The 12,960-nt window shown below is 38.8% G+C and overlaps 1 protein-coding gene across 1 annotated transcript in view; it reads right to left on the bottom strand.

Moving 5' to 3' along the window:
- Positions 1 to 374: 374 nt before the first annotated feature.
- COPS3 (COP9 signalosome subunit 3) overlaps positions 375 to 12,960 on the bottom strand; it is a 45,412-nt gene continuing 32,826 nt past the window's right edge. Inside the window, exons 9-12 of the mRNA XM_007941443.2 lie at positions 10,021 to 10,107; positions 2,319 to 2,432; positions 696 to 776; positions 375 to 428 (exon numbers count right to left, since the gene is read on the bottom strand). Coding sequence (XP_007939634.1) covers positions 375 to 428; positions 696 to 776; positions 2,319 to 2,432; positions 10,021 to 10,107 — 336 coding nt within the window. The remainder of the gene's footprint in view (positions 429 to 695; positions 777 to 2,318; positions 2,433 to 10,020; positions 10,108 to 12,960) is intronic.

Here is a 12,960-nt window from a genome sequence, read left to right on the forward strand (position 1 = left end):
TGATTCAAATCTTTCAAAAATCCCTATCATTCACACTGAGTGTTCTTCCAAAACCTTCCAGAAGAAAAAAAAAGGGATATAGAAACACATCAACATTCAAGTAATTTAAAACAAAAGGGTAGATTTTAATGCAATAACAACATTAATCGGAGGATAAATAAATCCACAACAGGCTTTAAAGTTTGAGGTTTTTTTTTTTTTTTTTCCTTTCTTTGCAGAGAAAATAGTTTTCTGTAAGCATACAGGACTCAAGATTCAAACAAAATTTAATTTCTTAACGTCCAGATGAAACAGTCTTGGTCCTCTCTGCTCACTCCTAACACTTGCCACTGGGCACGGTGATAGTTTCTTTTAACTCAGGAAGGATGCTAGTTTCAAGAGTAGCTGGATGGTTTGTTTCCTGAATCATCTTCTTGTGATCCCATACTCTGTAGAAGGAGAGTAAGGCAGTGTATTTATGTTCGTTCTTGTCAAGGGATTCTCATGAACCCCCAACAAGTGCATCAAAGTTATTCACCCTGGTGCCTCACAGAAGAATGTCAATCTTCGTATTAATGAGGAGGAGGCAATTCCAGGAGCCACCCTATATATCCCTAAGCATTTCCACATCTAATTTTGAACATAAAACTAATGTGGCAATACCCCATCTTCTTTAATAAGCCCACCTCTAGTTAAGGACGGAAAAGCATAGTCACCTTTTGCACAAATTGAGGATTCACTGTAATCTCTTGATCCATAGCTTTCAGCCGCTCGTCAAGCTCTATACATTTCAGCATCTGTGTGATACATGTTTGACCCTGATTAGTAAATGATTTTAAGCCAATCAGTACATTCTTTTTAAAGTAGGCTATTCATGTGAGTAACCATGGTGGTACAGAGGTTAAGTACTTGTCTGTTAACTGAAAGGTTAGCAGTTTGAAACCCCAAGCCACACCATGGGAGAAAGATGTCGCAGTTTTGGAAACCCTATGAGGGCAGTTCTACCTTGTCCTATAGAGTCAATATAAGTCAGAATAAACTCGATGGCACTGGGCAATGGGGATTCAAATGAGTACTACACATTCCTAAGTTCTTAATCTGAAACCCCCGGGGCTAATGGGTTTTGGAATTTTTCTGATTTCAGAAAGTACAGGTATTGTATATTACCTAAAACCTCTAGTAAGATGTAGGGCAGTGCCCTAAAATCAAACATATTCATATTTTTTGCAGTGAAATCTAACAATATTAACACTAAGTAGAATAAATGAAGACTATACATCAGTTCAGATAACATTTTTCCATCAAATGGGTTACAACAAACCCAAAGTTTTTGTATCTTCTTGTTGTTGTGTCCCATCGAGTCAGACCCGACTCATAGTGATCCCTCCTTGGGTTTCCTAGGCAGTATCACTACGGAAATAGATTGCCCAACCTTTCTTCCAAGGAGTGGCTGGTGGGTTTGAACTGCCAGTCTTCTGGTTTGCGGTCAAGTGCCTTAGGCACTACACTACCAGAGCTCCCTTTCATTATCTTAGGATTGCAAAAAATTGACTGTAAAGGTGCACCATGTTACTATGCATTTAAGGTTTCTGAGATTTAATTTCTGGTTCATTTCATTTCCCTAGTTGAAGGTAGAAACAGACAGTCTGAGCTCATTGCCCAACCCAGGGCAAATGTCATGAACTACCTGACCTAAAGCAGCGCCACCTCAGAAAATGCAGAGGTGGCAGCTGCTAGCAGGGAGGCCTCCCTGTGCTCCTCCTCCCTCCAAAAGTGCTCCACTAATTCCTGCTCCCTAATAACATTACCTGGACCTCCAGAGAAACAAAATTCTACATGATAAATCATGGCTGGGTATAGATACAATTTTACTAATTTTAAGATGCTGCAAGAGGTTTATGTGTTAAATAGGCTTTCAAGAGCTAGTTGGGAAATCTAACCCATCATTTACTTGTTGTTATTATGTGCTGTGAAGTCAGACCTGACTCATAGCAAGCCCTCCTTGGGTTTCCGAGGCGGTATCACTATGCAAGTAGATTGCCCAACCTTCCTTCCGAGGACTGGCTGTTGGGTTTGAACTGCCAGTCTTCTGATTAGCAGTCAAATGTCCTTAGGCACTATGCTATCAGAGCTCCCATCATTTACTTATAAGCATATAATTGGGCAGTTTCATGTAGCCCATTTTGAAATTACCTTTCTAGGGAATTAACATGCTCATAATTTTGGAACTACCTATGATTAAAACTAAAATTATCCTGGAACACAGGAGCAATGAATATTTTATCTATAACATCTGTAACATCAGTCAAGAAAAATAAAAACCTTACATTCATATTTACCTCCTGATCAATGTTATGAAGCATGGCTGGGTTATTATATTTTTCAGGGTTATCATGAAAACTGACCATACCATCCTTCTGGTTAATACTTGCAAAAATTTCACCATCTTCTATCTATTAAAAAAGAAATCAAGAAAGCAGTTTAGATGCAATTACTATGTGAATATATGGTGATATATACAATCAGGGGAAAGCACAGAAAGCAATAAATGCAACTTTAAGCACTATCAATTTATCAAGCAAGTGTTTACAGAACACCTACTATGTGCTAGACACCACTACAGATGCTAAAGGGTGCAAAACTGAGATAACAAAAACAAAAACTCTACTCTTGCATTTTTAAACACCAATTTCATTGAGAGATAATTACACTGCCCCTTTGTTTTAAAATCTGAAGCCCTAATACATTTTTGTTTCAACCCAGTGGAAATTATTTACTGATCTTTTAAGAAAACTCTTCTGCCAATTCTGATTCCAAGGTAGCTTTAAGGTCTATGATCTTTATCTACATCAATGATTGGGGGTTTATCTGATTGATCCTTGTAACCAAATCCTGTCCATGAAGCTGAAAAGTGACAGGCCGATAAAAATCCCGAATGATTGTTATTCCTCACAACTAGCTCAGTAGCGGATAATGATTATTTCTTTGTTAGTGAAAGTGAGTTGCCTAAACTAGCCTATTCAGGGATATAAGAAGCTTTGGTGGCATAGTGCCTAAGGCATTTGAACACTAACCAGAAGGCTGGCGGTTCAAACCTACCAGCCACTTCTCAGAAGGAAAACTGGCCAATCTACTTCCGCAGAGATACCTCCTTGGAAACCAACTATGGTCACTATGAGTCGGAACTGACTCGATAGCAGTGAGTTTGGTTTTGGTATTGGTCAGGGATATCAGGCCTAGGAAGGGACGTAAGTAATTTAATGAAGTAGCAATCACAATATTTGTACAATGTACAATGTATAGCTCTCTAACTATGAGGCACAGAGAGACACCTCTTTAACAAATGGGTGGAATACACTCAACTGAGAAGCCAACATGTGTTCACCACAGAAGTACCGTGCATAACAACCCCAACTAGAAACAACTCAAATGTCCATCTAATTAGAATGCGTAAGTATCCTCACCTAATAAACACTGCAGTCTTGAAAATGAATCAACTACACACATATTGTTGTTGTTGTTTTGTGCCATCAAGTCGGACCCGACTCATAGCAACCCCTCCTTGGGTTTCTGAGGAGTATCACTACAGAAGTAGATTGTCCCATCTTCCTTCTGAGTGGCTGGTGGGTTTGAACTGCCAGCCTTCTGGTTAGCAGTCATATATACAACTCTCAAAATGCTGAGCAAGGGAAGCCAGATGCAAAAAAGCATACACCGTATGCTTTCTTTTAATGCCCAAAACAAACCTAATTAAGACAGGTTGTCAGAGGTCAGGATAATGTTATTTCTAGCCCAGGGCGGTATTGGGGTGCTAACGATATTCTGTGTCTTGATGTAGGTACTGGTTGCATAGATGTTTACAGTTTACGAAAATTTATTTAGCTATAACTTTTGAGTTATATTTCAATAAAATGTTTATTTAAAATAAATCCCTGCCCTCACAGACCTAACATCCCAGGGCAGGGCTTCTCAGCAGAACTGACATGTTGGGCTCAGTAATTCTTTGCTGTGGGGCTGTCTTGTGGACTGTAGAACATTTAGGAGTATCACAGCTTTGTCTGGGTTGGCCAAGCAGTGTTCAAAAACCCATCCCCCCTTCTTTTGACCCCTCAATACATTCTGTTGGCTCTTATGTCCTGGCTAATGTCAACCACTTGTGCTGGTATCAACCACTTGTGTATTTCTTCCTACACCCACTGAGAGTAAGCTCCTGGCGAAAGAGTTGTATAACCTGTACGCAGTTGGCAAGGAGCTCTTAGCAGGCACTCCAAGTTTGGTCAAGTGGGACAGGTTGTTGTTTGTTTATTGTGTATGTGTGTCTACATGAATTTGTCTCGGGAGGCAGGAAGAAAGGGGGGAAAAAAAAGCTTAAAATATCCCATCATCACCATGGGAAATAGCTATGTTACTCTTATGCTGGTATGGCACTTCCCCTGGAATCAGAGGAGTGATCATTAGCAGAAAAATGTAGGATGCTACCTTCCTATACACATGAAGACTTGTCTGCCCTAGGCTGAAGACACAAATTTGTTTTAGGTGGACTGAACCAGATCAGAGCTATGTATTTGCATAACTGACAGGTAGATAGATAACAATATGTTAACTGGGTGAGTTATCAAGCAATCCTTTAAATGACACTCTTACAAATCCAAGGAGTAGTGAACATCGTTATAGGGGTCTGAAAAATGGGGTTTCAAAAAAGGAGCTCTGGTGGCACTGTGGTTAAGGCACTGGGCTGCTAACCAAAAGGTTGGTGGTTTGAACCCACCAGCTGCTCCGTGGGAAAAAGATGAGGCAGTCTGCTTCCATACAGCCTCGGAAACCCTGTTGGTTGCTATGAGTCAGAATCGACTTGATGACAGTGAGTTTTTTTTTTTTTAGTGGGGGAGGTATAGAGGAGGTAATACACGTAGTCCCTGACTTACAAATACTCCAGTTATGATGAACTGTGCTTATGACTTTTTTTTTTTGGGGGGCTATATCTTATGATTAGTAATATGTGCTACATATAATATTGTAGTGCATAATTTTCTGATGTTATCATTCTCAGATATTCACTTGCAGATGTTCACTTTTATGACAAGGAGCTTTGGTGGCATACTGCCTAAGACATCTGACTGCTAACCAGAAGATTGGTGGTTCAAACTCATCAGCCACTCCATGGAAGGAAGACTGGGCAATCTGCTTCTGTAAAGATTTACTTCCTTCTGGAAACTCAAAGGGGGTTGCTATGACTCGATGGCAGTGAATGTGGTTTTTCTTTTGTTGTTGTTCAACACACCACCGTATAGATTTAGTTTTCTAAACTAAATAAGGTGCTTCAGTTGCTTTAAAACATGGACCCAAATGCGAATCACATTGCTAAAGTCAACAGGCAGATTCGAGAAGCACTGAGTGTTACCTTAAGATACATGCAAAAAAAAAAAAAAAGTAAAGGATCATACAGACAACTATCACTAATTTCCTGAGTAGTATATGAGAGCTTAAATTCTAAAGTACTTGGGGTTGTAGAAGGCTGTGGTCTACAGTGGGAGCCCTAACTCCATTTTGAGGCTTAAGTTTCAGATGCCATTTGGGTTCTTTTTGACCATTGAATCATCATTAGGAGCTCTGGTAGCATAGTGCCTAAGGCACTTGACTGCTAACCAGCAGGCTGGCGGTTCAAACCCACCAGCCACCAGGCACATAACAACAACAAAATCATCATTATGACTATGCATAGACAAGTTCCAGGACAAACCTATGGAGGGGCAGTTTGCCTTCAGGAGGAATGTGGTTGAAAGTAGATTATACTCTCACAAAGAACTAGGGAACTTGCCTGAGAGTATTCTTTTCTAATTTAAATTATGGCTGAGGTCTTGCTACTGTTTATTAGGCACTTTGTGGTTAAGACTCAGGCTGCATGGTCATGAGTCACAACCCGTCTGGATCACCACCTAGCCAGATAGTCAAGGCCCACAGTCAATTCTGTAACATTTTCTATCTTCAATTATGTATGTGTGCCAATCATTGTCTTTTTGCCTGCTTCTGGAGTCCCGCCTGTAACATGACAAATCTACCTACCACCAATCATGATTTTAGGATGATTTAAAATCATATATAATTAGCCACATTGTCAAGACTTCCATTCAGCTGTCTCATCATGCTGATGGTTTCCCTCATACAGGATGATTGTCTTTTTTTTTTTTTTTTTTAACAGGCAAAATGTTTTTATTTAGACTAGTTAGGGCTTCAGGATACCTCAATGGTGGCCTGACTTATGAAGACTTTGCAGTTGCAAGATGCTTACTTTCAGCTTTGCAAACATCTTCATTCTTCACCTCTTGGCTGCTGACAGCCACCTCCCAGCAGTGTTTAATGACAGAGCCATTGAATATTTTCTAGAAGCTTTCAGCTTTACAACGTTCATAGACTTTTTGTAAAGCTGCATGGGGTGATAACTAGTAACCATATGCAACAGGTCTTTATTTTTCCTACATCTGAACAGACTTGAGTGACCAGTCACAAAATGCACAGAGAATGTCAGTCTTGGGAACAGATTCCCCTACTGTCATGCTTGCCTGCATACAAGTATTGGCTTGTCAGTAGCTGATGATGTAATAAGCTGGTGATGCTGGCTCTTGGAATGCGTGGTCCCGGTGAGAAAACAGTGAGATGCTGTTGCATGTTTTCCTGTGAGCATTGGTGCTGATGATGATGCTGGTTCCAGGACGGGGGTGGCTGAACTGCCACAGGACTTAAACCTGAGTCAGCCTGATTGGCTATTAATGTGCAAAAACTAATGAAACTGAGGTGCGATGAAACCAAGGTTCAACAAACCCATGGTTATTTCCTGTTTTTTCAGAATTGGGAGATATGTACAATATTAACTAGAGTAGGAGACAGAGAGATGAGTAACACAAAATGACTGAGGAGCATACTGGTAGAAGGGAAATTAACCTTCAAGAACTGCCTTACCATCAAATTCCTTAATACCTGGCCTACACTGAAGGGTGTTTATTAATGGATGTTTGCAGCTGTTTCTTCTGATTTTGAATTGTGTCACATCAGTAAATCAAAGTCTTGAAAGTTTTACTCCATCCACATCATTAAAATCAACTCTACTCTGAGGAGGCAGCTCTTAGTGGATAAGGCATCTGGGCTGCTAAACTAGAAGGTCAGCGGTTCAAACCCACCAGTTGCTCCACGGAAGGAAGATGGGGTGATCTACTTCTATAAAGATTTACAGCCTTGGAAACCCAATGGGGGTCACTAAGAGTCAGAGTCCACTCAATGGCAGTGAGTTTGGTTTTTTTGGTTCAACCTGAGGGACTCATTTTCAGGCACTATTATCATACAATATTCTACCACTATTCATGAAGTTTTCACTGGCTGGTTTTTTAAGAAGTAGATGGCCAGGTTCTTCTTCTTACTCTGTCTTTGTCTAGAAGCTCTGCTAAAACTGTCCCCTGTGGATAATCCTGCTGGTATTTGAAATACCAGTGGCATAGCTTCTAGAATTACAGCAACGCTCAAACCACCACATTAAGACAAATGGCAGAAGAGTGGAAAGAGACCTCTTTAAAGTGTTAAAAAAGCAAAGCTGTCACTTTGAGGACTAAAGTGTGCTGATTCAAGCCATGATATTCTCAATTGCCTCATATTATCTTGTGAAAGCTGGACAATGAATATGGAAGACCAAAGAGGAGTCAATGCCTTTGAATTATGGTGTTGGCAAAGAATATAGACCATGGACTGCTAGAGGAATGACAGATCTGTTTGGAAGTACAGCTAGACTGTTCCTTACAAGCGAGTATGGTGAGACATTTTCTCTCATAATTTGGACATGTTATCAGGAAGACTAAGTCCCTGGAGAAGGACATCACGCTCGGTAAAGTGCAGGGTCAGTGAAAGAGAAAGACCTTCAATGAGATGGATGGAAACAGTGGCTGCCACAATGGGCTCAAACAAAGCAATGAGTCCAAGGATGGAGCAGTATTTTGTTCTTATACATAGGGTCACTATGAGTGGAAACTGACTCAATAGCACTTAACCATATTGAAGAAAGCAAATTTCTATAGTTAATATAGTTATGCTTTGTTTCATATTACACATTTGTGTTGTGAACTGGAAATGCTAAACAGGAAATTGTTGACCGATTAATTAGAAATAATAGAAGAGCCCTGTTACGGAGAACAATATGTTACCTTGGCTAATGGTTTCCCACCAATCAACCAAATTCTTAATATAGCACCATGTGATTTTTTGCATGCAAAGAGGAAATGAGATGACTTAGATTATTTATTAAGGGGTCTACACCTGAATTCAATCACATGACAACTGGTAATATTGAGAGAAGTCAGGAGTTTTAGATGAGAAAAATCAGGATTCTAATCCAAGTTCTCTTTATAAGGACATATATTAAGCAAGTTACACAGCCTGCCTAGGCCTTGGTTTCCTCATCTGTGAAATGGGGATGATTGTCTTTGTTCTGTCCAAGGCTTAATAAAAGTGTCTCTATTGAATCTGTTTGAATTTGAGGTCTCTTTTCCCCTAATATATTAGAAACATCATCCCCACCCCCAGGGAGAATCCAGATGATCCATAACCTTCTAAGAGTAGAGTTATTACTGCAAATGACAAAATGTCAAAGTCATCCAACTCTTCTTCATTGCTGGAGTCAGTTTTTATAATTTTTTATTTTAATGTATGTATGTATTGGGAGCCCTGGTGGTGCAATGGTTAAAGTGTTTAGCTGCTAACCAAAAGGTCAGTGAGTTGAATCCATCAGCCACTTCATGGGAGGAGAGATATGGCTGTTTGCTTCAGTAAAGATTCCCCCTTGGAAACCCCAAAGGAGCAGTTTCACTCTGTCCTACAGAGTCTCTATGAGTCGGAATCTACTGAACAGCAGTGAGTTTAGTTTTATGCATGTATTGAAGTATATTTTTAAGTTTATATGTAATATTTCCAACCCTTAAAGACAAAGATTTGATTTATAAAGATAATGATAATAAAAGGCAATAATAATGAAAACTAAAAAATCTGATAAGGTATTCAACATACATCAGAGCTGACTTACAACGGAGTCATTGGAACAGAATCCTGTTTTAAGTTGGGAATTATTTGTATTTGAATTCTTTTTTATTTTTTATAATTAATTAATTAATTTTAATTTTTATTATTTTTTATTGTGATTTGGGTGAAGATTTTACAGAGCAAATTCACTTTCCATATAGCAGTTCACATATACTTTGTCTCATGTCATTGACCACAGTTTGTATTTGAATTCTTAAGGCAAGTGGTGAATATGTACAAGTTTGTTACAGTATCCTTTACCTCAAACCAAAACTAAAGCCACTGCCATAAAGTCGATTCCAACTCTATAGGACAAAGCAGAAATGCCCCATGGGGTTTCCAAAGCTGCGATCATTATGGATGCACACTGCCACGTCTTTCTTCCACAGAGGGGTTTGTGAGTTCAAACCACTGCCCTTTTGGTTAGCAGCCTACTGCTTAACTATTGTGCCATGAGGGCTTCTCCCCTTTACCTCAGTGCCACTGAAAGTGTAGTCATGTACTGACACCAGTCAACGATGAGCCAAGAGGCTCAAATCAGCACGTAAATAAATCCATGATGTTATTAAGCACACTGTTTATAGTTCAGTTAACATATTTTAGCAAAACTTTCCTGATGAAGGAAGCAGTGCCTTGATTTACATTCTGGGCAAGCTCACCTCACTGGGGACCAGCACACTAAGTAGTACTCCTTTATTATTTCTAGTATATCCAAAATATTTCATGAGCATTTTAAATGATGCTTATAAAAACTATTAATAATGAAAAAACATATAGTAAGTAAGGATAACAAACAGGACACAATTCTCTTTCTCATACGAGTATACCATGAACAGAAAACTCTACAGATTTAAGGAAATAGACCAAACTGTCAACAGTGGTTTACTTTGGAAGCCTTGTTCCTTTTCTATATTTTCATAACAACATGCATTGCTTTTATACTGACAAAAATACACTAATTTTAAAAGATGAAAACACACTTACCATGTGTAGGACGTATTTTTCTGCCTCCTGAGGTCCAGATAACTGTACTCGACTTGCCATATCTTGTAACGATAGTGTAAGAAATGTCTGAAAGTCAGAAGAATTAATCAGAGAGAAACAACTGAAAAAAGATATTTTATTAAATGTGCAGAGTTCTACTAAGTCACTGAAAATTGACTTTTCAGTAGATTCAAAACAGTACAACATAACTGTTTATGAAGATAACTTGAAATTGATAAACCCAGTGGCTTGAGTTAACAGTCTCCTAGAAGAATCCAACAAAGGGAATATATACTGAATATGTACTGTACTCTTGCAAAACAGTAACAAAACAGCCAACAATTCAAAAGGTATATAGAAAAAACTATGTCCAAACACACAAAAAAGGAACCAAAGGATTCTCTATCATATGAAAAACCCTCAATCTCACTTATAATTAAAAAAATGTAAAACAGAACTATACTAAGATTTCCATTTTCACTTACCAGTTTGCCAAATATATGAAAGTTTGGTAAAACACTGCACCTTCACTAACAGCTAGAAGGAATATAAATATGTACAACTATGGAAAACAATTCAGCAGCACCTGAGATTCCCATGTACTTCCCCCTGACCCAGTGTTAGACTTTATCTGCAGGGTTTACAATGAAGTTTATCCAAAGAATTTGGTCTTTGTCCTAGGTTCCTGAGAGGTAACCTCTAAAGTCTTGGAATTTCCCCAGTGATTAAAGGGTCTCTGCTGTGGGGTCCAAACACACCTACCTAACAGGTTATGCTAATGAGGTAACTTTCTGCTGAGGCCAGAAATACCCCCAGGTGGTATCAACCCACCCTAATGGGGAGGGCAGGCTGCCTACAGCCACATCTGCATTGATTTCATCAATCACGAGTCTCTAGAATCCTCAATAAAAGCCCTACACACTGAAGCTCCAAGAGATTCCTGCTTGGTGATAAGACACAGATGTATATGGGAGGTGAGCATGTATTTGGGACAGAAGCTTTGTACTGGAAAGTCTCCCAGACATCACCCATTTCATCTCTTCAGTTGTATCCTTTTTGCTATATAGTAACTGTAATCATAACTACATGTTCTAGCATATCATGAAACCTGAAGCAGTGGGAGCCAGGAGGTCAAAAGACAGAGAAGACTTGGAGACCTCCATGCTTGCAGCTGGCACCTAAAGTCTTGGGCAGTTTGGAGGACTGTGTCCTTTAACTTGAGATCTGAGCTAGCTCTGATGGTTAGTCAGAGGAAGAAGTATTACATCTACAATCAGGAATAGAATTAAGAGTTCCACTACACTGGATTGAATTGATTTCTACATATATTCTTTTATATGTTTGTAACAGCCAAAGATAGGAAACCACCTAAATATCCATCAGTAAGAGGACTAGTATAGTACAGCCATATAAATGGAATACTATGCAGTTGTTACAGAAAACAAGTGAGGAAACTCTTTAAGAACTAAAAAGGAATCCATGATCTGTACATTATTAAATATAAAAAAGGAGGGTGCAGAAAAGTATATATGGTATGCTAACATTTGTGTAAGAAAAGGGAGAAAATACATATTTATTCATGTGGTGAATGCAGTATGTTTGTGTGTACATGTCTTTATTTGCTTCTGTGTTCAGAATATCTCCAGATATCAAGAAACTGGAGAGGGGAGCAAGGGGGAGGGACAGGACTAACTGATAATACTAGTTGCCTTTGGGGAAAGAAAAAGTGGCTGAGGAGTAAGAACTGGATGAAAAACTTTGTATTGGAAATACATTATCTACTCAATACAAATTAAAAACCCCTCAAATCTAGCTTACAAAATTCAAAGTTAAAATTGTTTAAGCAAACAGGGCAGGGAGACTAACAGAGATTGTAAATTGTGGTATACAAAGGAAACCAGTGTCTACACTGGTATACAAAGTGTATATATTTGTGGTATACAAAGTAAATCAGTGCTATACCTAGAATTTGATAAGAAATGCTCCCTTTCAGGACCAAATTGACAGTTTTTTTTTTTAGTTTTTTATGGCAGCTGGCAATATTTAGGTCCTTCAGTAGCACAAATGATTTGCGCTCAACTACTAACCTAAAGGCACTGTGGAAGAAAGGTCTGGTGGTCTTCTTCTGCTTTCTGACAGCCAGAAAACTCTATGAAGCAGTTCTACTCTGTAACACACAGGGTCGCCATGAGTTGGAATTGCCTTGATGGCAATGGGTTATTTATTTATTTTTTCTAACATTACAATAACTATACTTTCAGATCCAGGCAAATTAAAACCCAGATCTTGAAAATTCTTATAACCTTATGACCAAAAAATAAAATCTACATATACTTAAGTTTGGAGAAACTCGATATAACTGGAGACACCAACCAAGAAATGAAATTATGAAATTTTTAATTCTAAGAAGTACATAGTTGAACACAAATGAAGAATCAAAAAAGGAGCATTTCTAAAAACACAGAATATATGAAATGTCTAGACTAGGCAAATACATAGAGAAAAAGGTTTGTAAGTGGTTACCAGGATCTAGGGGGAGGGAGAATGGGAAGTCAATGTTTAAGGGGTACTGAGTTTCTGTTTGAGCTAATCAAAAACTTTTGGAAATAGAAAGTTGTGCTGGCTGCACAACGTGGTGACTGTAATTTAATGTCACTGCATTATAAACTTAAAAATGACTAAAATGGCAAATGTTTTCTTATATATATCTTACCACAATATAAAAACCAAACTCACAGCCGTTGAATTGATTTCTACTCATAACAAACCTTCTTTGATTTCCAAGGCAGTATCTCTACAGAAGTAGATTGTCCAGTCTTCCTTTGGAGGAGTGGCTGGAAGCTCTGGTGGTGTAGCCTAAGGCACTTGACTGCTAACCAGAAGGCTGGCCGTTCAAACCCACCAGCCACTCCTCGGAAGGAAGGTTGGGCAATCTACTTC

The sequence above is a fragment of the Orycteropus afer genome, unplaced genomic scaffold (genome assembly GCF_000298275.1).
Source record: "Orycteropus afer afer isolate SDZICR_OR568_19922 unplaced genomic scaffold, OryAfe1.0 scaffold00080, whole genome shotgun sequence".
Lineage (NCBI taxonomy): Eukaryota > Metazoa > Chordata > Mammalia > Tubulidentata > Orycteropodidae > Orycteropus > Orycteropus afer.